Source organism: Staurois parvus, unplaced genomic scaffold (assembly GCF_062004578.1).
Source record: "Staurois parvus isolate SC_StPar_1 unplaced genomic scaffold, SC_StPar_1.0 ptg000461l, whole genome shotgun sequence".
Lineage (NCBI taxonomy): Eukaryota > Metazoa > Chordata > Amphibia > Anura > Ranidae > Staurois > Staurois parvus.
This window is the reverse complement of record NW_028318257.1, coordinates 1,450,925-1,477,670: the sequence shown is the minus strand read 5'-3', so window position 1 is coordinate 1,477,670 and position 26,746 is coordinate 1,450,925. Positions and strand designations below refer to the sequence as shown.

General features: G+C 45.9%; 1 protein-coding gene across 3 annotated transcripts in view; it reads left to right on the top strand.

Moving 5' to 3' along the window:
- Positions 1 to 26,746, top strand: part of HUNK (hormonally up-regulated Neu-associated kinase) — a 138,646-nt gene that overhangs the window by 32,036 nt on the left and 79,864 nt on the right. The window contains exon 1 of one of the 3 annotated variants that reach the window (XM_089688939.1): positions 24,206 to 24,485. The exons of 1 other annotated variant lie outside the window; for it this stretch is intronic. In XM_089688939.1, the coding sequence (XP_089545065.1) occupies positions 24,457 to 24,485 (29 nt within the window). In that variant the 5' untranslated portion in view covers positions 24,206 to 24,456. Of the gene's footprint in view, positions 1 to 24,205; positions 24,486 to 24,525; positions 26,053 to 26,746 lie in introns of those variants that run through there. One more of the 3 variants, XM_089688938.1, reaches the window with a different exon arrangement.

Genomic DNA, 26,746 nt, shown 5'->3' with positions numbered 1-26,746 from the left:
ATGGCAGATTAGGGGCCTGGCAGCAGCTATGTGAGGCCCGTTATCTTGCAGCACCCTATGTCAAAAAATTTTACACACCAGCAGTGTGAAGAGACCTGAAAGTGGCACATGGCAGCAGAGTGTGGCGATGGAGACAGCAGCAATGGGAGGCCGTACAGGGACCCATGAGAGACTCTGGACCTGGCAGCAGCAGGAGGAGGTGGTATATAGGGGCCCATGGCAGATTAGGGGCCTGGCAGCAGCTATGTGAGGCCCGTAATCTGCCTGCACCCTATGTCAAAAAATTTAACACACCAGCAGTGTGAAGAGACCTGAAAGTGGCACATGGCAGCAGAGTGTGGCGATGGAGACAGCAGCAATGGGAGGCCGTACAGGGACCCATGAGAGACTCTGGACCTGGCAGCAGCAGGAGGAGGCGGTATATAGGGGCCTATGGCAGATTAGGGGCCTGGCAGCAGCTATAGGAGGCCCGTAATCTGCCAGCACCCTATGTCAAAAAATTCAACACACCAGCAGTGTGAGGAGACCTGAAAGTGGCACATGTTTGAGGCATGATTCATGGCGGATTTAGTCAGTTGTGTCAGGAACTGGTGGTTTGAAATCCAGACTAATCCACGCCTGATTCATTTTCACAAACGTGAGTCTCTCCACACTTTGGGTGGACAGTCGTGTCCTCCGCGGAGTTACAATACCTCCTGCCGCACTAAACACGCGCTCCGATGCCACGCTACTGGCCGGGCATGACAGCCTTTCAAGGGCAAATTCAGCTAGTTGGGGCCAAAGGTCAAGTTTCGTTGCCCAGTAGTCAAGGGGATTGTCTACCTCGGTTGGCAGGGTGCTGTCCAAGTAGGCCCAAGCCTGTTGTTTGAGCTCCTGCTCCAGGTCCACCTGATGCTGCTGCTGCTGCTGCGGCTGGTTAGTAGTTTCCTCACTGCGCTGGTGAAGAAAGCTACTCATCATCGACTGCAGACTGAGGCAGCCGCTGCTGGTGGAGCTGCCACTGCTCCTACCACCCCACCCCTCCCCTGCTGCCATGCCAGCGGAACGCGAGCGCACAGGGCCCACAGTGTCTGAGGATGGACGTTGGCGCACAAAGGCAGAGACCAACTGACTACATAGGTGGTTTTTATAGTACGTAATTTTGGCCTCCCTCTCAGCAGGTGTGAAAAAGGCCACCATTTTGGACCGGTAGCGAGGGTCCAACAAGGTGGACAGCCAAAAGTCATCCCTCTGTCTGATGGTTATTATTCGGCTGTCGCTACGCAAGCAACCGAGCATGCTATGGGCCATTTGTGCCAAGGAATGCGAGGGACTCCCTGCCTCCATCTCCACAGCATACTGCCACGGTGCGTCTGGGTCCTCTGTCTCCTCCTCCTCCTCCTCTACCAGATGCTCCTGCTCCTCCACTCCTGTCCGCTGAGTGGAAAAACCACCCATTTCACTCAATAATTCCTGAGCACAAATGTCCTCCTCTACCTCCTCCTCTTCTTCCTGTCCTGCCCCCACAGGGGTCATGTGGCGTTGAGATCTGTGCGCCACGTCTACCGCACCCTGACCAGCCATTGTTAACAGCATTTGTTCCAGGACGTGCAACAGAGGAATGACGTCGTTCATCCCATAGTCCTGCCGACTCACGAATAGCGTGGCCTCCTCAAAGGGCCTGAGCAAGCGGCAGGTGTCACGCATGAGCTGCCAATGGCTGACATCTAAGTTACACAGGGGAGTACCTTTATCCGCTTGTAACATCAGGAAATCGGTGATGGCCTTTCGCTGCTCGTAAAGGCGGTCTAACATGTGTAGGGTTGAATTCCACCTTGTTGCAACGTCGCAGATCAGGCGATGCTGTGGAATTCCGTTCTGCCGCTGCAGCTCAATGAGGGTGTTCTTTGCGGTGTAGGAATGGCTGAAATGCATGCACAGTTTACGTGACATTTTAAGGATGTCTTGCAGTGGGATGGTGGATTTTAGGAACCGCTTGACAACCAGATTGAACACGTGAGCCATGCATGGCGCATGGCACAACCTTCCTTGACGCAGAGCAGACACCATGTTCTTTCCGTTGTCAGTCAACATGGTTCCGATTTTTAGTTTGCGCGGAGACAGCCATCTGTCGATTTCTCTGTTCATTACACTCAGCAGTTCCTCCCCTGTGTGACTACGTTCGCCAAGGCATACCAGGTGCAGCACAGCGTGACACCGTTGCGCCCTGCACATGTGATATGCCGGTCGGGTAATGGGACTTGGCACGGGGGTGGCGGCTGAGGACACGGCGGAAAAAGAGGTGGTAGAGGCGGACATGCTTGCTGGACCAAGGACGTGCAAACGTGGAGGCAAAAGCGTCGTGACCTGTCCAAGTTGCTGGTGCGGCTGTGCCGGCACCACGTTCACCCAGTGGGCCGTAAATGACATGTACTGTCCCTGACCGTAGTTACAGCTCCACACGTCGGCGCTGCCGTGCACTTTGGCAGAGACCGACATGCTCAAAGACTGGCCCACCATCTCTTCTACATGTGAATGCAGGGCTGGCACTGCCTTTTGGGCAAAGAAATGACGGCTTGGCACTCTCCACCGCGGCGCGGCACAAGCCATCATTTCTCGGAAAGGTGCTGAGTCCACCAGTTGGAAAGGGAGGGACTGCAGCACCAGCAACTTGGACAGGAGGACGTTCAGCTTTTGCACCGTCGGGTGCGTGCTCGCAAACTGTTGTCTCTTGGATACGGATTCCAAGAAAGACTGTTGACGGAATCCGAGAAGAGGAGTAGCAGGAGAAGGAGCATCTGAACGAGCGGAAGATGCCAATGAGCGACAACTCCCCTCAGCAGAGGTGTTGGAGCCTTGACTGGCTGATAGAGGGCGATTGACGACGTCGGGTGACGGAGCAAGTAACGGAGCGGGTGATGGAGCGGGGGCTGGGGCAGGCAGAACCGCCGTATGTTTATCACGGTTTTCCCAGGCCACCGAATGGTGACGCTGCATATGCTGACGCAACGCTGTAGTCCCAACATGGGCCCCCTGGCCACGCTTGCATTTCTGGCCACATAGTCGACATACGGCTACGTTTACTTCCTCGGGCGGCTTGAGGAAAAATTGCCACACCACCGAGTAGGAAACTTTGCCCCCGCTACTCTTCACTGGCTGACTGCTACTTCCTCCGTGCGCACCGGCACCACTACTGGCCGTGGTGGTAGGCTGCAGTGGAGCTGGTGCTCTACTCCGTGGACGTTTGGCTCCACTGACACTGATGCGACCCTGCTGCTGTCTCCTGGGCAACCCACCGACTGTTTTGCTCGCTGCCAAGCTGCCACCCTCTTCTCCTGATGATGCGGAAGAAATTGCCTGATGACGACGAGGCTGCCAAGTGCGATCAACCTCCTCATCATCAAGTAGGGTCTCCGCCTCACTACTAGCCCCCTCGGCTGCGTCTGGGTCAGGAGACAGACCTGTCTCTAGACCGGCTACCGAGCCACTCTCCTCGCCAGTACTTGTTCGCTTGGCTGCTGAAAAGGCCGATGTCTCCCCCCGTTCCTGACCGCCCTCTGTTAGCTCTTCCTCACTGTACAGTGGGGCTGAGCCCACAGCATGCGATACTTCGCTTGGTGAGGGAACAGCAAAGGACAGGGGCAGGTAGAGGACACGTGATTTCAGTGGGCTTGGTCCCGGGCCATGCCAACTAACGGTTGTGTCTGACGTACCCACCGACCGTTGGCTGTAGGTGTCAGAGGTGACCTGGGAAGAGGAAGACGACCGAGCCAACCAATCAATGACGGCAGGGTTGTCGGTGGAGACACGACCGCTGGATGACACCGGGAGCACTGGCCTCTGGCTGCGAATACTGCTGCCTCGACCCCTTCCTCTGCTGCCACGTCTGCTCGCTCCTAAAACATTGCCTCCTCTGCCACTCCTCTGCATGTTGTCTGACATACTATTTAATTCAACGATTAGGTGTCCCTGAGTAACAATTCTCTGGCACTCAGTAACAATTCTGTCTGTCCCTGAGTATGAATTCTGTGGCCCTGAGTAACAATTGTGTGTCTGTGCAAGTAACAATTCTGTGTCTGTGCAAGTAACAATTTTGTGTCTGTGAGAGTAACAATTCTCTGGCACTCAGTAACAATTCTGTCTGTCCCTGAGTAACAATTCTCTGGCACTCAGTAACAATTCTGTCTGTCCCTGAGTAACAATTCTGTCTGTCCCTGAGTATGAATTCTGTGGCCCTGAGTAAGAATTCTCTGGCACTCAGTAACAATTCTGTCTGTCCCTGAGTATGAATTCTGTGGCCCTGAGTAACAATTGTGTGTCTGTGCAAGTAACAATTCTGTGTCTGTGCAAGTAACAATTTTGTGTCTGTGAGAGTAACAATTCTCTGGCACTCAGTAACAATTCTGTCTGTCCCTGAGTAACAATTCTCTGGCACTCAGTAACAATTCTGTCTGTCCCTGAGTATGAATTCTGTGGCCCTGAGTAACAATTCTGTCTCTGTGCGAGTAACAATTCTGTGTCTGTGCAAGTAACAATTTTGTGTCTGTGAGAGTAACAATTCTCTGGCACTCAGTAACAATTCTGTCTGTCCCTGAGTAACAATTCTCTGGCACTCAGTAACAATTCTGTCTGTCCCTGAGTAACAATTCTCTGGCACTCAGTAACAATTCTGTCTGTCCCTGAGTAACAATTCTCTGGCACTCAGTAACAATTGTGTGTCTGTGCAAGTAACAATTCTGTGTCTGTGCAAGTAACAATTTTGTGTCTGTGAGAGTAACAATTCTCTGGCACTCAGTAACAATTCTGTCTGTCCCTGAGTAACAATTCTCTGGCACTCAGTAACAATTCTGTCTGTCCCTGAGTATGAATTCTGTGGCCCTGAGTAACAATTCTGTCTCTGTGCGAGTAACAATTCTGTGTCTGTGCAAGTAACAATTTTGTGTCTGTGAGAGTAACAATTCTCTGGCACTCAGTAACAATTCTGTCTGTCCCTGAGTAACAATTCTCTGGCACTCAGTAACAATTCTGTCTGTCCCTGAGTAACAATTCTCTGGCACTCAGTAACAATTCTGTCTGTCCCTGAGTAACAATTCTCTGGCACTCAGTAACAATTGTGTGTCTGTGCAAGTAACAATTCTGTGTCTGTGCAAGTAACAATTTTGTGTCTGTGAGAGTAACAATTCTCTGGCACTCAGTAACAATTCTGTCTGTCCCTGAGTAACAATTCTCTGGCACTCAGTAACAATTCTGTCTGTCCCTGAGTATGAATTCTGTGGCCCTGAGTAACAATTCTGTCTCTGTGCGAGTAACAATTCTGTGTCTGTGCAAGTAACAATTTTGTGTCTGTGAGAGTAACAATTCTCTGGCACTCAGTAACAATTCTGTCTGTCCCTGAGTAACAATTCTCTGGCACTCAGTAACAATTCTGTCTGTCCCTGAGTAACAATTCTCTGGCACTCAGTAACAATTCTGTCTGTCCCTGAGTAACAATTCTCTGGCACTCAGTAACAATTGTGTGTCTGTGCAAGTAACAATTCTGTGTCTGTGCAAGTAACAATTTTGTGTCTGTGAGAGTAACAATTCTCTGGCACTCAGTAACAATTCTGTCTGTCCCTGAGTAACAATTCTCTGGCACTCAGTAACAATTCTGTCTGTCCCTGAGTATGAATTCTGTGGCCCTGAGTAACAATTCTGTCTCTGTGCGAGTAACAATTCTGTGTCTGTGCAAGTAACAATTTTGTGTCTGTGAGAGTAACAATTCTCTGGCACTCAGTAACAATTCTGTCTGTCCCTGAGTAACAATTCTATGGCACTCAGTAACAATTCTGTCTTCCCTGAGTAACAATTCTCTGGCACTCAGTAACAATTCTGTCTGTCCCTGAGTATGAATTCTGTGGCCCTGAGTAACAATTCTGTCTCTGTGCGAGTAACAATTCTGTGTCTGTGCAAGTAACAATTTTGTGTCTGTGAGAGTAACAATTCTCTGGCACTCAGTAACAATTCTGTCTGTCCCTGAGTAACAATTCTCTGGCACTCAGTAACAATTCTGTCTGTCCCTGAGTAACAATTCTCTGGCACTCAGTAACAATTGTGTGTCTGTGCAAGTAACAATTCTGTGTCTGTGCAAGTAACAATTTTGTGTCTGTGAGAGTAACAATTCTCTGGCACTCAGTAACAATTCTGTCTGTCCCTGAGTAACAATTCTCTGGCACTCAGTAACAATTCTGTCTGTCCCTGAGTATGAATTCTGTGGCCCTGAGTAACAATTCTGTCTCTGTGCGAGTAACAATTCTGTGTCTGTGCAAGTAACAATTTTGTGTCTGTGAGAGTAACAATTCTCTGGCACTCAGTAACAATTCTGTCTGTCCCTGAGTAACAATTCTCTGGCACTCAGTAACAATTCTGTCTGTCCCTGAGTAACAATTCTCTGGCACTCAGTAACAATTCTGTCTGTCCCTGAGTAACAATTCTCTGGCACTCAGTAACAATTGTGTGTCTGTGCAAGTAACAATTCTGTGTCTGTGCAAGTAACAATTTTGTGTCTGTGAGAGTAACAATTCTCTGGCACTCAGTAACAATTCTGTCTGTCCCTGAGTAACAATTCTCTGGCACTCAGTAACAATTCTGTCTGTCCCTGAGTATGAATTCTGTGGCCCTGAGTAACAATTGTGTGTCTGTGCAAGTAACAATTCTGTGTCTGTGCAAGTAACAATTTTGTGTCTGTGAGAGTAACAATTCTCTGGCACTCAGTAACAATTCTGTCTGTCCCTGAGTAACAATTCTCTGGCACTCAGTAACAATTCTGTCTGTCCCTGAGTAACAATTCTGTCTGTCCCTGAGTATGAATTCTGTGGACCTGAGTAAGAATTCTCTGGCACTCAGTAACAATTCTGTCTGTCCCTGAGTATGAATTCTGTGGCCCTGAGTAACAATTGTGTGTCTGTGCAAGTAACAATTCTGTGTCTGTGCAAGTAACAATTTTGTGTCTGTGAGAGTAACAATTCTCTGGCACTCAGTAACAATTCTGTCTGTCCCTGAGTAACAATTCTCTGGCACTCAGTAACAATTCTGTCTGTCCCTGAGTAACAATTCTCTGGCACTCAGTAACAATTCTGTCTGTCCCTGAGTAACAATTCTGTCTGTCCCTGAGAATGAATTCTGTGGCCCTGAGTAAGAATTCTCTGGCACTCAGTAACAATTCTGTCTGTCCCTGAGTAACAATTCTCTGGCACTCAGTAACAATTCTGTCTGTCCCTGAGTAAAAATTCTGTGGCCCTAATAACGTTTCTGTGGCCCTAAGTAACAATTCTCTGGCACTGAGTAACAATTCTGTCTGTCCCTGAGTATGAATTCTGTGGCCCTAACTAGCGTTTCTTTGTCCCTAAAGAACGATTCTGTGGCCCTCATTAACAAGTCTGTGTCCCTGAGTAATGGTTCTCTGTCCCTAAGTAACTTCTCTCTGTCCCCAAGTATTGTTTCTGTGGCCCTAACTCTGTCCCTGTCCCTAGTACAGAGCGGTCTGCCTCTGTTCAATGACTGCAGGCAAATGAAGATTTCCAAAATGGCCGCTATATATACCTCGACCATTACACAGTGCTGGCTGGCTGGCTGCTGATTGGCTGATGCGATCACATGTCGTTGAGGAATGCATTATGGGGCAGCGCGCCTTGTCTGCGCGCCTTCCCCGACATCCCCGCTCCGTCGCCGCACATGTCAGCCGCCATTTTCGGAAAAATTTCGATTCGCGCGTCCGAATTAGGCTGTTTTTCGGATTCGGCACGAATCGAAATTTTTCCGAAATTCGACTCGAATTCCACTTCGGATACTTCGATTCGCTCATCTCTAGTTATCAGCAGTTTAACCTCTGCTAAGGCTTTGGTTTAATGATTAAGTATTCATAGTGTGGATCATCCCTGACTATTGTCCTTTCAATTAGACCTTGGTGCTGTCTCATTATTTATTTATTTTTAACGTATTATATATTTGTCTCAGCATGTCAGTTATTGTCACTGTTTGTTCCACCCAAAGGTCTGCTGGCATTATAGGGCAGGGGCGGACTGACCATTTGGAAACCCAGGCACTGCCCGAGGGCCCAAGGTCAGTAGGGGACCCCATGAGATGCCCCTGGTACCTTTTTCATAGGCTTTTTTGAGTTTGGGCAAGGACACAGGGGCCCCATGATCCCCTATTGCCCGGGGGCCCCATGAGTTGTCAGTCCGCCCCTGGGTAGGGGTCTCCAAACTCTTTTAACAAAGGGCCAGTTTACTGTTCTTCAGATTTTAGGGGGGCTAGACCATGGCCAGTGGGAGTAGGAAATGTCCTGGCATCAGTGGGAGTAAACAATGTCCTACTTTAGTATTAAGGGAATTATTAGTGCCCCATCATTGGTTTCAGAAGGAAGAATAGTTCCCATCATTGCTGTCAGTGGGAGGAATAGTGATCTGTCATTAGTATCAGTGGAAGGAATAGTGCCCTATCATTGGTGTCAGTGGGAGGAATAGTTTCCCATCATTGGCATCAGTGGAATTAACAGTCCCCCATAATTGGTATCAGTGTGAGAAATAATGCGCCATTGTTGGTGTCAGCACAGGAATTATTGCCCAGTCGTTGGTGTCAGTGGGAGGAATAGTTCCCCAAGGGCAAACAAAGGGCCACATCCCCCCCCCCCTCCCCCAGGCCGCAGTTTGGAGTTCACTGCAGTAGAGGAATAAGAAAAACTAATGGTAAACAACAGACTGAGCTTCCCTCTTACCAAGGCTTGGGAGGAAGGGTAACTTACAACCCTTACTAGCGTCAGAGATAGCTATATAAATGGAGACACTGCTTTTACATGGCTAGGTTTCTTTTAGCGAAAATTGTTCCATTGCATATTCATTCCAGGAATTTGCTATTAATAATTTAAGATCACTTAACTTTAAAAAAAAAAAAAGAAAAAGTAAACTGCTGAAGTGTGGTAAGTTCATATGTATACAGGACTAGTCTACATTCAGCATTAGGCCATGGTGCATAAATCAGAAATGTAGCTACAGCAACTTGTATATTGTGAAAGCAATAAAAATTTTCAAGGGCTTAGTCAACCAGTAGCTAAGCTGAGTGCTGGGAGCGTTACAGGCCTACATACAGGGGCGTATTTACCACAAGGCAAACAAGGCATTTGCCTAGGGCGGCATTTTTCAGGTGGGCAGCACCGCCCTCTGGAAGAAGGGACAGTTGCGTCATGGGGACTAGGTGGGTACTGGGAGAGGCTGCGGGCTGCTTGATGGTGTATGCAGAGCCCGACTCTCATTCCCAGGGATGTCCAAAGCTGTGAAGGTGAATGTCTTTTTCATGTGTGTTAGTGGAAAGTTCTCTTGGGTAGGAGGGGCAGAGATGTTGTTGGTCAATGTCAGGCTCTCTCTGCTGTGGGGGGGGCATGATTTTTGTGTTGCCTGGGTCGGTACAAAACCTAACTACACCACTGCCTACATGTATCCAATCAAATGCCTTTCTTCTGCATATGTTATTCTGCCTGAGGCACTAAGCATTTGGTAACCTAATTTCTGAGGAATTGAAGGACAAGAATATAGATAGACTGATTCTCTTGTTCGTCAGAAAGATTATCCAACGAGATGCCCAGCTTTTTATATGAGTGGCAAAAGCAGAGTTTGGCTTTTCCCCTTTCACCTCCTAAGTCCTCCTGTTGGTCAGTGAGACCGCCTGTCACGTTAAACAACCAAAACAGAGGCTTGGGAGGTAAAAGTGAGCAGGCCACCAAGCTCAACTTTACATAAATAGATCTCAGGTCAAGATACATTTTCAAGTAACCTCTGCCTATGAACTTTTTTCACCCATTACTGCCACCCCATATTTTATTTTATTACAGGTATTTATATAGTGCAGACATCTTTTATGTAATGCTTTATACATAATGCATATCCACATCAGTTCCTGTCCTCAAGGAACTTACAATCTAAGGTTGCTATTTCACATGCATACATACACATACTAGGGCTAATTTAAAAAGGAGCCAAATTGTGGGAGTGTGGGAAGAAACAAGAATACCCAGTGGAAACCCACCCAAGCACAGAGAAGACATGCAAACTCTATGCAGGTAGTGTCACGGTTGGTGTTCAAATTGATGGCTCTAGTGCTGAAAGGCAGGAGAGCTAACCACCAAACCAACTCTGCTGATGGGAGCTGTCAGTGCCAGCTCTATCACTGTGCTGGGAGCGTGCACGGATGCATACATGCTGAGCAGTAAGGCCCTCTTGTCCTGCCATGTGTGTACAATTGAAATAAACTGGTTTTATCATTTCAGTTTGATTTGCCCATATTTGTGACAGGTCTTCTTACATGTACAGATTTGTATATTAGCCACAAGAAGGTGATCTGCATTTCATTGCAATCCCAGACCCCCTTGATTAACAACTGTTGAGATATGGTAATGGCCCACATACAGAGCACATTGTTTACAGTGGGCTTGATTTACTAAAGGAGTAGAGAATGTTCACATTGCTTAGTGAATAAGGAGAAGCCATCCTCATGCTTAATTGCTAATCATATGCAATGCAAATGGAAAAACAGGATTTGTATTCATATGATTGGTTGACTAAAGTGAACCCAGCTACACAGTGCAAAGTGAAGCTTCTTTGCTCTTATTGAAAATTATTCCAAATGAGTAAGACCCAATTAAGTCCTGAAATAAGGGAGATAAACAGTAAAGTACAACCACTGTGCAGCTCTACAAAGCAACAGAGCATGCAAATATAGAGCATCCCTGAACAGGGGCGAACTGACAACTCATGGTGCCCCCGGGCAATAGGGGATCATGGGGCCCCTGTGTCCTTTCCCACATTCAAAACACACCCAAAAAAGCCTATAAAAAGGTACCAAGGGTATTTCATGGGGCCCCCTACTGACCCCGGGCCCTCGGGCAGTGCCCGAGTGCTCGAATGGTCAGTCCGCCCCTGTCCCTGAAGGAGCTGCTGATAGCAAGCAGATTAATTCCTGAAATTCTAATGCACACACAGCCAGGCACACAGCATGTTTTCCTTTTCGCTGGTTCAAAAAAAAAAACAGTCTAGGGGGTGTCTTTTTGTGCTTTATTGCAGATTAAACTTGGATGGGGTTAAGGGAGAATGAGATACCCCAAAAATTCTGGTCTGACTTATCTGAGGCCTCTTCTCTTCCCACTGACTGCCAGAAGGTTCCAGCAGAATTTTCAACTGGTTGAGGAATATTTAGGGTCTCCTCTTGAAGGACTGCGACCTGCATACAGTCATTAGGGCACAGAACTTAGGTTGGCATTCACAATGCCACAGGATCATCGGTTGCCTCCTTCCGATATCCACCGGGTACTCTTCAGTGAGTTCTCCAGACTAGTAAAATCCAAGACCAGACTTTGAAATAGGCCATCCAGCTTAAGCAACAGCTGGGACCTTGATGACCTTCTAGCAGGGCCTCCAGCAGAGCCCCTTAGACAGGGAACTCCTCTTGCAGGACTGGACCCAGGACTCTGAAACAATGTTCCAGGCCTCAGACCATTTATGGTATCTCCAGCTACCTACTGGGCACACCATCCCAGGGATTAGCTGAGTCCCCAAAAAAATTCAAGCTGCCCCTCCTTCTGTGATTCTAGAATCCTCTAGAATGCAGCAGGAAATAATCGGACCAGCAGCCTGTGAAACACAGAGCAGACTAAAGCAATCAACCACAGCTTCACTGGCTACAGGAAAGCTAAATTAAATTTGCCCAGCATCCTACATTTAACTAGAAGGGTGCTACACCTTTGTAATGAGCTAATATGGCTGCCTGCCCCCACTTCTCTATACATCACTAGGATTTATACAAAGTTTTGAACTCCGGAGAGATAAAACATACACAAATGATAGCTAACTAGGTGATCATTAATTGTATTTTTTTTAAGTAAGTACCTAACTTTGACTTGTACAGCAGCACTAAGGCTGGCCATACATTATACAATTTTCGTGAAATTTTTGGTTTAGATTTACCAAAAACCATATAATAGGAGGTCAAACCTAACAACTCTTTCAATTGTATCCAATTAGGCAAGCCCTTGCAATACATAGTTGAAGGTAAATCTAAAGGAAATTAGGCAGAAATTGGACAGAAAATTGTATAGTGTATGGCCAGCCTGAGATTAGAAGAGGGAGGGGCAGGACCTGGAGCCAATGGGTTGTATTGCGTGCAAACATACTGACAAGGAACATGCTGATAGGAGGGGAGTGAATAGAGAGATAGCCTCATCAGTTTATTGACGTCTGTTTACTGTCCAATCAGCTGGGAGTTAACAGAGGTCATCATTGTATCCCTTCTACAGTTTTTAACTGTAACAAGAAAGTGGTGTCATCCATCTGGCCATGTTGTCTGGATAATCCCAGGGCTAGATGGATAGAAATATAAATAGTTTGGCAGATAAAATGGCTCCCTTGTATGGATTTAATATATATATTTAGTTATGGTATGTGTTTAACTAAGGTTATTTACATTAAAGTAATTGCTTTCATACGTATATCTAAAAAAACACACACAAAATAAAGAGACTATAGTTTCCCTTTAAATCACAGTCTGGGATGTAGTAAACAACACATTGCAGATCTGCAGACTTCTCACCCAGTGGTGTGAGCTTGTTGTTGCAAACGTGCGATCACATCTGTAACGTGCGAGTGAGGTGACTGAAATACAGCCTGGCGCTGAGATTAGACACCCAGCTTTCTAGGCAAGTTAATATCTCTGGCTGGTGACCTACATCACCAGACCTGTGCACTTGAATCGGTTTGCCATCATTCAACTGAGAAGTTAATAAAATCTGAGCTGAGAGAGCAGATGATAATCTCAGGCCACATGCTCTGACTTGAGTTAAGGAAATAAAATGTGAAAAAAATATGTATACATTGTATGCATTGAGGAGTTGGCTGACCTGCTTGGAAGAGTTCTACAGCAAATTCCCCCCCGGGCTTGTTACACATTACCGAATGGTCTCGTGATGGGGGAGCGTACAATGCATCCATATTCAACAGCAGGATCAGCTGCCGGTCAAACGTGCAGCTTAGCATGAAACAAAAACATTTGCACGTGTTTTCTTTGCTGGGTAAGGGAGAATGTCACCAGCACACCGAGGATCACCAATATGGGTCCAAAAGTTTTAATGAACGATCACATAGTTACAGCAAGGCAATGTTTCAGAGTCTCACAGGACCCCTTTATCAGGCATGGGTCACATGCCTGATGAAGGGGTTCTGCGAGACTGCAATTCTGTTCGGTTCCAGCCGACGGTCGCTACAGCACCCACTTATGCACACAACCATTTTTAACACAGAAAGGTGTACGTTGGGACTGTACACTTGCATTCTTTGCTGGGTAGGGACGAGCAATTTTTTAAAAATTGGTTCTGGTCAAAATGACCAATTTTCCTGTTTGCTAAATTTTGCAGAAGCAAATTTCGCCCATTGAACTGCTTAGGCAAAATTTGCCTGAACAATTTCTTTAACTCTAAGAAGCCATCTTTAGCAAAGTTGTCCTTTAAAAAAATCCCCCAACCCCCTAAGGCAGCTCACCTGGAATAATAATTACCCTCCTCCCAGATCCAACAATCATTACTCCAACAAGATTTCAGCCATATTCCCTTCATACAATATATGCGTGCTTCATTCATTCTCATGGATAAGCAACACTCCTGGAGGCTGCAGGGCATATAGCTTGCCCATAAGAATGAAAGAAACCAAAGCACACATAGGCTGTATGAGGAAGAGCCATCTAGGACCTTGTCCTGGACTGCAAAAGAAGGTAAGTATTACCCAAGGTTGGCTAAATTCAGGGGGTGGAGAGTTTTATTAAAGGACAACTACAAAAAAGGTGATGTCCTTTAGAGCTCATTTTTTCCTTAAAAACAACCAGTGAAAAATTAATTGAAATCTGATTTTCATCAAAATTGAAAAGGAAATGAAAGCTCTCAATTGCGCTTTTCCCTAGTGGTGAGGTACTAATCAGCTGATCTACTACAGGGACATTCAAATGGTGATCCAAAGGTCACTTGTGGACATTCAGTGTATTTTGCTTGTTTCTTTGACTTAGACCAGTGGTTGTCAACTTACTAGGTATACGTGGCCTCATCTGTGGTCCCTGACATCGCCAAAGGCCTGTAAATAATGTATAGTATATATAATGATAGAGAAGACTGTCAGAGACTGCAAACATACTAGAAGAAATGATGGTCAGAGACTGGGGGCATGCTACAGGTTTGATCAGAGACTAGAGATAGGCTACAAAAATCAGCGGGAGACTGGGAATATGCTACATGGGACTAGTAGGGATCACCAGCGTTATCTCTTTGCAAATCTATGCTTCATCTCTCACTATAAGCTGCCAGAATCCACAGGTTGGGCATTAGAGACCTAGACAACCTAAAATCATTATAGATTGTGCTGAATGTTATAGCTTTTGTAACCATCAGGGGCTTTTTATTGAATTTGCCCCTTTTATAAACCCCCCTACCCTAAGGGCAGTTCACCTGGGATAATATTTACCCTCTTTCTGATTTAGCAATCTTTACTCCAAGAAGATCTTAGCCTTCTTCCTTTTATATTACATATGAGAGTCTCATTCATTTCCATGTGGTAAGCCACTCTCAGGTACTGCTGGAGGCAACCATGAGTATGGCCTATCCATAGGAAAGAGGAAGATTGCAGCATGTATCCCACTACAAGCTGCTGATATCCACAGGTTGCATATCAGGGGCCTGGACAGCCTAAAATTACTCCTCTGAATGAGAGAACTGCTGTAACTCTCAGGAGCCATCCCTAGTAAAGTTGTTCAGGGGCCTAGACAAGTTAAATTATTGTGGACTCTGCTGAACGATAAATAAATATGTATTTTTAGATGAACAATCTATTGCATTCAGGCAATTTCAACTAGTTTTTGATTGCAAAAACAACCAATCAGATGAAGGAAACCTACCACAGATAGTTCCTGTGGACACTCATATGATATGACAGGTTGGTGGTGAGATCTTAGAAAATTCAGTTTCTGGCAATAGAATTAGTACTTCACGGATCAATCTCACTTGTTTCCTGGAACTGCTCTTTAAAGAGTTCCAATTTTTTAAATACAGATCTAGGAAACTTATATGTTAGTTTCAGCAGCCTGGTTTCCATCATATGCTCTGTTGCTATTGAAGAGTACAGTTTCAGTTGTTCAACATCTGCCTCCAGACCATACATCAAACCTTCCATGACCTGAAGTGTTTCCAGTTCTCGTGCATCATTTTCACTTGCCACAAACCAGATGTATCTCTGCTCCCTCATGGACAGGCCTTCCAAAACAGGACCAAGAACACTAGTACACATGTGGAAATGTTTTATGATGAGCGGGGTGACTTTCTGGCATGTTTCCCCAATCTAAAGCCCCAGCTTTGTCTGTTTTTACAGAGACAAGTTTAACAAGTTCTTTAATCCAGCTGTTTTCACAAGATCACTGATTCTAATGCTAATAGTAATTGCATTTAATTTTAAGTAAAACTTCTACAGCCTAAGGAGAGCATGGTGTATGAGCAAGATGCCCTGAGGGGTCTATTTTAACGTGACACCTTGTGGACCTGTATATGAGTTGTATCTTGATGTACGCATTCCACAGTGACAGGATTTCTAGAGAAAAGCTTTAAACAGAGGAGTTACCCAATTGGCTGATCTTGACCTAGTTTTAGAAAGCCCTGTGCTCCATCTGAAATCAGCTGTATAGACAAAGTATGGAAACTGTCTCAGTAGACGGTTTTGGTTTTCTCAGCAGTATTTTTTATCGTTATAATTTCTTGCAGAGTTCTTTAGCAGTTTGTGAAATCATTATTCAGTTTCTGCCTTTTCGATATGCTTTTGGCTATTAAAATCATCCTGGTTATGTTATCAATGCCCAATAAACAAAGAAGCTTTATTTTAAAGGGCATTATTTTTGACCCAAAGTTGGTCATGTAGACTGCTACTTCCAAAATAAATTGTTGGAGGCATTCACTCAACTATTGGTTCATCTTTAAAAGGTAACTGCCCATAAATTCCACAAACCCAGTATTATGACTATTTTCTAGAGAATAAAGAGAATACTTACTTAGGGTGACCATACAGTCAGATAGTTAAACTATTCATAAACAGTGGGTGGTTTTCAAGCTCTGTAGGCTTTCCCTAACAGTGGTAACAAGTGCTTGTTGTCAACCAGTTGGAACTTATCTGTTCAAGCAGTTACCAATCATCCTCCTTTTCTTCTGGGCATTTAGCCATAAGGTAGACTGTGGTGGGTCCTGGTGAACTTATAGCAACAGTCAGGAAAATAGATGCCTCACCTTCTGCTGGTTTTGTGAGACACCTCGGGGTTTATTTACTATAGCTGGAGAGTCCAAAATCAGACTCCCTTCTGCATAGAAACCAATCAGCTTCTAACCTCAGCTTGTTCAATGAAGCTTTAGCAATGAAACCTGGAAGCTGATTGGTTTCTATGCAGAAGGGAGTCTGATTTTGGACTCTCCAGCTTTAGTAAATAAACCCCCTCTTGTCTACGGCCTGCATTAGGTCCACCATGGATGGACATTGTACTGGCTACACAATCTGACCCCTCTTCAGTCAATGGTTTCCACTGGTCACAACCACAACTCAAAACTGAAATACATTTTTGGGTAGTGTAGTATAGATTATTCTTTATCTTTGGACTTATCTACTGCTAAGTTTATAAAATATATTTTTTCTACTGTTATATGTACACTCAAATAAACTGAACTAACCACAAGGTTTAAATGACCTTACTGAATTACAGGGTGTACTAGAAGAGACCCTTCTATGAACCTATTATTGAGCCATAACTATTGTCCCCTTGGGCCAGGAATAGCAAGTTTAAAATGCAAGATTTGAGGTGATTACCTGCATTGCCTCATTAAGCTGAATAAGGTGTAAACAGGTCCACCCATTGTTTGCTACTGCCTGTTTTATTGATCAAAGGAGTACAGTAGCAAACTAGCATTGTGTGAGGCAATGCATCAGCATAGATAAACACAAAATGCAAATTCATGCTAAACACCAAACTAAAAATGGAAAAAGTTAACTCAAAGATAGGAAACTAAAGTCATGACAAGGCAGATGAGGCTCAGCATAAAAAAAATAAAAATTGCAATTTTAAATTTTAATTCCTATAGGAAAAAAAAAATCACATTTAGCCTGTCTATCACTTCTATGCTTGCATGCTAATTATAGAGGTGCAATGCCATGAATTTCAAGTGCCTATCTGCAGCCTTTGTTCTTCAGACTGACATTTCAGCTGGTTACACTCACCATACATTTTGTGTCACAAAATGAGGTATGCAGTGTTCTTCTCATAGACAGAATCATGACATGGAACATTTTGGATCTCTTGTTTTACAAGTGTGCAGAAACAATGGCGGCATATGGGGCACAATGACTATGAGGTGTATAGTGTGCTTAGCCTGGTGGCTTTATAGTTATGGATTTGTTACCTGCATGACTGAGGTTTGCTAGCTCCGCACTTCTAAAAAAATCTGCATTCACTTCCAGAACCCCAAATAATTTTACTGGAACATCTCCACTCAAATTTACTAAACAGAAACATTAAATGTACCTATATATTCCTCCAAAAGGCATGTAACATTCTTTTTCAGTTTGGCCAGCATAATGATCTGAAATATGTCTTTAAATTAAGCTGCAGCCTGCAATTTGAAAGTTGAAACCAGGCTTATAGTGAAAATGCCTGCTCTGTAAGCAAATGGTAAGAAGGGAAAGAGCACAGGATGGCCTTCACTAGTGTGGGGATAGTTACTAGTAGTCAACAGGGCAACCAAGAGGAAGACTGGTATCACACTGCCTATACAGTCTGATCTTAAATGGTGAGGTGATGATGACTAGTAGTCAACAGAGCAGGCAAGAGGTGATTCGGTGTCAGAGTCTGCAGATCGGCAAGATCTGAAAAGGTCAAGTTGGGTATTAGACTCCAGTGAAAATAAGGGCATCCAGGGGCGGACTGACCATTTGGAAACTCGGGCACTGCCCGAGGGCCCGGGGTCAGTAGGGGGCCCCATGAGATGCCCTGGTACCTTTTTCATAGGCTTTTTTGAGTTTGGGCAAGGACACAGGGGCCCCATGATCCCCTATTGCCCGGGGGCCCCATGAGTTGTCAGTCCGCCCCTGAGGGCATCCAAGAGACACTGTGACTTTGATATGAGTTTAAACACGATAATGGGAGAGCAAGAGGGGCTCAGGTTAGGCTGCTCACAACAGGCAAGGCCACCCTACTGTGGGTACTCTAGCAGGTTACCAGGAAAAGTGTTCACATATGGAAGGAACACCAGTTGAAAAGATAAGAGTCCAAACTCATTTATTGATGCATCAGCTGCAGACACTGCTGGTCAACAATCCTACTCAGGAAAGCCTTTCTTTGAGTCCATTCAAGGTTCTTGTTTTTAACTGAAGCCCTACTGAAGGGGGAGTTCCTTTGACCCTCAAAATGCATTGGCTATCTTTTAACATAACATCAGTAAATGAATTTGGACTCTTATCTTTTGGTCTGACGCTCCTACCATATATGCACAAGTTGGGTATTAGAAACATAGGAAAGAGAGTACCAGGTGGATATTTGAGTCCCAAAGAAATATTTCAATCATGGTATTCATCCAATGAGTTTCAAGGGTTCGGGATCACCAAACCAGGGATGAAAACAGACTTTCATGCTCATACAGTAATTAATTGGCCGTTCCAAAAATATATTTCCTGTCTGGATTCTCTGCTGTTCAAGTATCAGGGCCTGATAAAGAGGGTCCTTCAGAACCACTGAAACACTTTGATTTTTAACAAATACTGTAATTAATACATTTATTTTGGACTACATGGTGTTCTCTTTCCTGTGTTTTCATATGTCATTCCTGGAGCCTACCAGTGACCCTAGTGTAGCAAAGGGTTGCCTTATAGAAACCTCCTATCATAGGATACAACCCATCAGGACACTTTAAGCTTACCTCCGGGAAATACTTCCATCATTCTTCAGAGAACATCTATTTTTTGCAATGAACATAAAGCATTCTTTGATTCGACAAGGCAGTAAGGAAGATGATGTCATTATCTCTACCTCAATCAGAGAATGTCTTGTATTCATTGCAAGAAATATAAGACATTCTGTGAACAGTGGAGTGGCCAAGCGAGTGACTTCCCGTGTTCAGTATAGAGCAGCCTTTCTCAACCAGGGTGCCCAGGAACTCTGGGGTGCCTTGATAGTTCTTCAGGGGTGCCTCAGCAAACTGCCTAAACATTGTCCAAAAACTGTATACAAGTTAGCGAATGGATCAAACCTGCCTTTTTGTTACACAAAGCCACATGTTTTCATTGTGCACCATTACAACCTTCTAGCTGCCAACATCTTAACAACCAATGACGCCATCAGTTGATATGGAGGATGTCTGTCGCCATCACAGCATCCTTGTTTGACCCTCCCCTACCCCTCTCTTTCAGTAATGGGGGCAAATTAGCTGAGTGAAAGAGAGAAACTGAGGTAGAAGAGAAACACTGGAATACTATTCAGTACCAGTGTGTAAAAATGTATTTGCATTGGAAGAATACATCCCCTCTAACATTGGGTGTCCTATATGTGTGGGTGTTGCTGCACTAGGTAAAACTATCAGAATAGTTTTTTTGCATGTTAGAATGGGGTGCCTTGAGACTGTCCATAATTTTAAAGGGTGCCTCAAGACTGTTCATAACTTTAAAGGGTGCCTTGACTGAAAAAAGGTTGAGAAACACTAGTATAGAGATTGTAAGGCACTTGAGGTCTTCTCCATTTTCCTCCTGCACCTCCCGAAAGTCGGCTTCTCCTCTCCTTCCTACCAGCATTCAGCGGCTGCAGGAGGAAAACGTTTGATATGTTATTCAAAATATAAAATTCAGAACCATTTTATTTAATTGTGGCCAGCGACCAGTTGCAGAATCGCTTAAATGGTCCTTGCTCTTCAAAAGGTTGAGCAGTCCTGGCTTAAAGGCTGAATCCTTTTGGAATTTAGCTTGTTACTATTGTCCAGTAAGTGATCGGTAGATTAGGCCAGCTCAGAAAAAGCATTACTAATGACTTGCATATTGTTAGTCAGACACAAGTCAGTGTCCTTTCAAAGTAATTCTATTAAATCATCTCCACTATTCGGAAACCACTTATTGGAGCTGCACCATTTACATTTATTATTTTCCCAACATGGCCGTGTCATACCCATTAACCAGAACGCCCTGTTGTTAAAATGAACGCTGAGCTGTATGAAACATAAATATAAAAATAGCAGTGTTTCCTCTTCTCATATATGTTTAATGCAGGCAGTACTTAACTCGCCGCAACCTTGTACTTAGGCCCGTACACACTCCCACGTCACGGCAGTAAAGCTATCACACAGCCAGTGGTATATATTTGTAGACAGGGGCCTATAAAAATAAAGCCTGCGTACAATTAGCCGGTAAATCACACCATTACTCTGCAGCCGCAGTCCTTTAAAAAAACAAGAAAAAAGAAACAAGCGGTTGGAATTAGAGGTCATTTCTTATTTTATTTACAAACCTAAATGACAACCACATGCCTTTTGCTTTTTTTTTTTTCTTACCTTTACAGCATTACTCTAAAGAAGTCCATACAAGGACCATAATGATTATCATACCATTTTAGCTTTGTAATCTGGCCATGTATTGAGAGTAGGCAATGTCTGATATAAATCGGCTATTGAGCATCTGTGATGGAAATGTGGGTCATACAATAAAAAAATCTTCTGCGATTGCAGCTGTTGTAGTTAATTTTCTCCTGCTGGTGCAACTTTTTCTCAGGAGCCGATTTGCATCATCCAGATTTGGCTGTAAACACAAATATGGGATAGGATAAAGGACATAGGATATAGTGCATAGGATATAGTACATAGGATAAAGGACATAGGATATAGTACATAGTATATAGTACATAGGATATAGTATATAGGATATAATACATAGGATATAGTACATAAGATATACTACATAAGATAAAGGACATAGGATATAAGACATAGTATATAGTACATAGGATATAGTACATAAGATATACTACATAAGATAAAGGACATAGGATATAGTATATAATACATAGGATATAGTATATAGGATATAGTATATAGGACATAGGATATTGTACACAGGATATAGTATATAATACATAGGATATAGCATATAGGATATAGTATATAGGACATGATATTATACATAGGATATAGTATATAGGACATAAGATATTATACATAGGATATAGTATACAGGACATAGGATATAGTATATAGGACATAGGATATTGTACATAGGATATAGTATATAATACATAGGATATAGTATATAGGACATAAGATATTGTACATATGATATAGTATATAATACATAGGATATAGTATATAGGATATAGTATATAGGACATAGGATATTGTACATAGGATATAGTATATAATACGTAGGATATAGGATATAGGACATAGAATATAGTATATAGGACATAAGATATTATACATAGGATATAGTATATAGGACATAGGATATTGTAAATAGGATATAGTATATAATACGTAGGATATAGTATATAGGATATAGGACATAGGATATAGTATATAGGACATAAGATATTATACATAGGATATAGTATATAGGACAGAATATAGGTATCTGCACCTCTGCCTGATAACACAGCTGTATTTAGACTTTCTATTGCCCTGCACATACATGGACAATGAAGCCCACTTGTATACACCATACCACCAGTGTAATAGGATTATTTTAGTAATAATGAATGCTAGAATGTACTATTAGACTTGCACAGGTGTGACAGACTGCTTTATATGCAAAATGACTTTTTAACAGAAATAGTTGTTGTGGCTGGGCAAGGGTGACCAGTGAAGGAGCTGTGCGTTGTGGCTAAGGTAAGGGGTCAAGGTGACCAGTGAAGGAGCTGTGCGTTGTGGCTAAGGTAAGGGGTCAAGGTGACCAGTGAAGGAGCTGTGCCTTGTGGCTAAGGTTAGAGTGTCCAGTGAGGGAGCTGTGCCCTGTATCTAGTGCCTGTGAGACCCATGATGGTGCTGTGCCTTGTGACTAGGGTCAAAGTGTCCAGTGAAGGAGCTGTGCCTGGTGTCTGGGTCAGGGAGACCAGAGAAGGAGCTGTGCCTTCTATATAGTGTCAGGGGGACCAGTGCAGGATCAGTGCTTTGTGACTAGGGTGAGAGTGACCCATGAAGGAGTTGTGCCTTGTATCTGGGCTCAGGGTGACCAGTGAAGGAGCTGTGTTAGGTGTCTGGGTTCGGGGCGACCGGTGAAGGAGCCGTGTTAGGTGTCTGGGTTCGGGGCGACCGGTGAAGGAGCCGTGTTAGGTGTCTGGGTTTGGGGCGACCGGTGAAGGAGCCGTGTTAGGTGTCTGGGTTCGTGGCGATCGGTGAAGGAGCTGTTAGGTGTCTGGGTTCGGGGCGACCGGTGAAGGAGCCGCGTTAGGTGTCTAGGTTCGTGGTGACCGGTGAAGGAGCTGTTAGGTGTCTAGGTTCGGGGTGACCGGTGAAGGAGCCGCGTTAGGTGTCTAGGTTCGGGGTGACTGGTGAAGGAGCCGCGTTAGGTGTCTAGGTTCGGGGTGACCGGTGAAGGAGCTGTTAGGTGTCTAGGTTCGGGGTGACCGGTGAAGGAGCTGTTAGGTGTCTAGGTTCGGGGTGACCAGTGAAGGAGCCGTGTTAGGTGTCTAGGTTCGGGGTGACCAGTGAAGGAGCCGTGTTAGGTGTGTGGGTTCGGGGTGACCAGTGAAGGAGCCGTGTTAGGTGTCTAGGTTCGGGGTGACCAGTGAAGGAGCCGTGTTAGGTGTCTAGGTTCGGGGTGACCAGTGAAGGAGCTGTTAGGTGTCTAGGTTCGGGGTGACCAGTGAAGGAGCTGTTAGGTGTCTAGGTTCGGGGTGACCAGTGAAGGAGCCGTGTTAGGTGTCTAGGTTCGGGGTGACCAGTGAAGGAGCCGTGTTAGGTGTCTGGGTTCGGGGTGACCAGTGAAGGAGCCGTGTTAGGTGTCTAGGTTCGGGGTGACCAGTGAAGGAGCCGTGTTAGGTGTCTAGGTTCGGGGTGACCAGTGAAGGAGCTGTTAGGTGTCTAGGTTCGGGGTGACCAGTGAAGGAGCTGTTAGGTGTCTAGGTTCGGGGTGACCAGTGAAGGAGCCGTGTTAGGTGTCTAGGTTCGGGGTGACCAGTGAAGGAGCCGTGTTAGGTGTCTGGGTTCGGGGTGACCAGTGAAGGAGCCGTGTTAGGTGTCTAGGTTCGGGGTGACCAGTGAAGGAGCCGTGTTAGGTGTCTAGGTTCGGGGTGACCAGTGAAGGAGCTGTTAGGTGTCTAGGTTCGGGGTGACCAGTGAAGGAGCTGTTAGGTGTCTAGATTCGGGGTGACCAGTGAAGGAGCCGTGTTAGGTGTCTAGGTTCGAGGTGACCGGTGAAGGAGCCGCGTTAGGTGTCTAGGTTCTGGGTGACCGGTGAAGGAGCCGCGTTAGGTGTCTAGGTTCGGGGTGAACGGTGAAGGAGCCGCGTTAGGTGTCTAGGTTCGGGGTGACTGGTGAAGGAGCTGTTAGGTGTCTAGGTTCGGGGTGACTGGTGAAGGAGCCGTGTTAGGTGTCTAGGTTCGGGGTGACCGGTGAAGGAGCCGCGTTAGGTGTCTGGGTTCGGGGTGACCAGTGAAGCAGCCGCGTTAGGTGTCTAGGTTCGGGGTGACCGGTGAAGGAGCCGCGTTAGGTGTCTAGGTTCGGGGTGATCAGTGAAGGAGCCGCGTTAGGTGTCTGGGTTCGGGGTGACCAGTGAAGCAGCCGTGTTAGGTGTCTGGGTTCGGGGTGACCAGTGAAGGAGCCGTGTTAGGTGTCTGGGTTCGGGGTGACCAGTGAAGGAGCCGTGTTAGGTGTCTAGGTTCGGGGTGACCAGTGAAGGAGCCCTGTTAGGTGTCTAGGTTCGGGGTGACCAGTGAAGGAGCCCTGTTAGGTGTCTAGGTTCGGGGTGACCAGTGAAGGAGCCCTGTTAGGTGTCTAGGTTCGGGGTGACCAGTGAAGGAGCCCTGTTAGGTGTCTAGGTTCGGGGTGACCAGTGATGGAGCCCTGTTAGGTGTCTAGGTTCGGGGTGACCAGTGGCTTCTCCAGCCTCCTCTCCGCCCCCTCCTGACATAAAGTAGTGAGCACAGTGTATGAGGGCGGCACAGGCTCTCCGTTTGGCGGAGTGTTCGGTCAGGAGGGGAGGGGAGGACTGTACGGAGCTCACATCACATCTGTTCCCCGCCGCCTGTGATGGGATTACATGACTGCACATTGGGAGTGAAGGAGGCTCCATAGACACGGAGCGCAGCCCGCGTGTCCGCCTCTCCCTCCCCGACCTGGCCGGGCTCTGAGCATTCATCCCGCCGGGTACAGTGCGGACCCCGGGACCGGACCCTCCATCCACCAAGCACACCGCCGGCTCTATGAGGATCTACGAGGAGCACTTTGTAAAGTGAGTTTCCTGCTGCTCATCCAAACCTATAGAGCGACCATGGGACTGCCGGGACTGGGCACCTACCTGGAGCCTCATTGCTGAGGACTTCCCAGGACTGTGCATTGCCTACCTCTACCAGCACTGTGCATTGACCATCTACTAAGACTGTCCATCTACCAGGACTGTGCATTGTCCATCTACCAGGACTGTGCATTGACCATCTACCAAGACTGTCAATCTCTACCAGGACTGTGCATTGCCTACCTCTACCAGGACTGCATTGTCCATCTACCAGGACTGTGCATTGTCCATCTACCAGGACTGTGCATTGCCCATCTACCAAGACTGTGCATTGTTCATCTCTACCAGGACTGTGCATTGCCTACCTCTACAAGGACTGTGCATTGCCTACCTCTACAAGGACTGTGCATTGCCCATCTACCAGGACTGTGAATTGTCCATCTACCAAGACTGTGCATTACCCATCTCTACCAGGACTGTGCATTGCCCATCTACCAAGACTGTGCATTGCCCATCTACCAGGACTGTGAATTGTCCATCTACCAGGACTGTGAATTGTCCATGTACCAGGACTGTGCATTGCCAACCCCTACCAGGACTGTGCATTGCCAACCCCTACCAGGACTGTGCATTGCCAACCTCTACCAGGACTGTGCATTGACCATCTACCAAGACTGTCAATCTCTACCAGGACTGTGCATTGACCATCTACCAAGACTGTCAATCTCTACCAGGACTGTGCATTGCCTACCTCTACCAGGACTGCATTGTCCATCTACCAGGACTGTGCATTGTCCATCTACCAGGACTGTGCATTGCCCATCTACCAAGACTGTGCATTGTTCATCTCTACCAGGACTGTGCATTGCCTACCTCTACCAGGACTGTGCATTGCCTACCTCTACCAGGACTGTGCATTGCCCATCTACCAGGACTGTGCATTGCCCATCTACCAGGACTGTGCATTGCCCATCTACCAGGACTGTGAATTGTCCATCTACCAAGACTGTGCATTACCCATCTCTACCAGGACTGTGCATTGCCCATCTACCAAGACTGTGCATTGTTCATCTCTACCAGGACTGTGCATTGCCCATCTACCAGGACTGTGCATTGCCCATCTACCAGGACTGTGAATTGTCCATCTACCAGGACTGTGCATTGCCAACCACTACCAGGACTGTGCATTGCCTATCTCTACCAGGACTGTGCATTGCCTATCTCCACCAGGACTGTGCATTGCCTATCTCTGCCAGAACTGTGCATTTCCTATCTCTAGCAGGGCTCCTTGCTGTACATTGCCTATAGTAATCATAACTCATAGCTGTGCACTGCCAATCTCTACCTGGATTCATTTGCTTTGCATTGCTTATCTCTACCAGGGCTCCTTGCTGTGCATTGGACTGTACCTTGCTTATCTGTGCCAGGACTGTGCACCCACTACAGACCTCATTGCTTTGAATACCCTAGATCTGTCAGGGCTGTTCATTGTCTTTCTCTGCCAGGACTGTGCATTGCCCATGCCTACCAGGACTTATTGGTGTGCGTTACCCAACTTTGCCAGGTCTGTACTTTGCTCATCTTTGCCAGGGATTTTCATTCACTAGAATCCTTGTTGCTGTGTATACCCCATCTCTGCCAGGACTGTGCACCCATTAATGTCTTTATTACCTTGACTACCTCTACTCTGCCAGTGGCTGCACATTGCCTATCTATGCCAGGAATGTTCACCCCATAGAAGCCTCATTGCTGTGTATACCTCATCTCTGCCAGGGCTGTGCATTGCCTATCTATGCCAGGACTGTGCACCCACTAGAATGCTTATTGCTGTGAATACCCCTACTCTGCCAGGCTGTGCATTACTTATCTGTGCCAGGACTGTGCCCCCGCTAAAACCCTTATTGCTGTGAATACCCCTACTCTGCCGTGCTGTGCATTGCCTATCTTTGCCAGGACTGTGCCCCCACTAGAATTCTTATTTCTGTGAATACTCCTACCCTGCCAGGGCTGTGCATTACATATCTGTGCCAGGGCTGTGCCCCCACTAGAAGCATTATTGCTGTGTATACCTCATCTCTGCCAGGGTTGTGTATTGCCTATGTGTGCCAGGGTTGTGCACCCACTAGAAACCTCATTGCTATGTATGCCTCATCTCTGCCAGGGTTGTGTATTGCCTATGTGTGCCAGGGTTGTGCCCCCCCCTAGAAGCATTATTGCTGTGTATACCTCATCTCTGCCAGGGTTGTATATTGCCTATG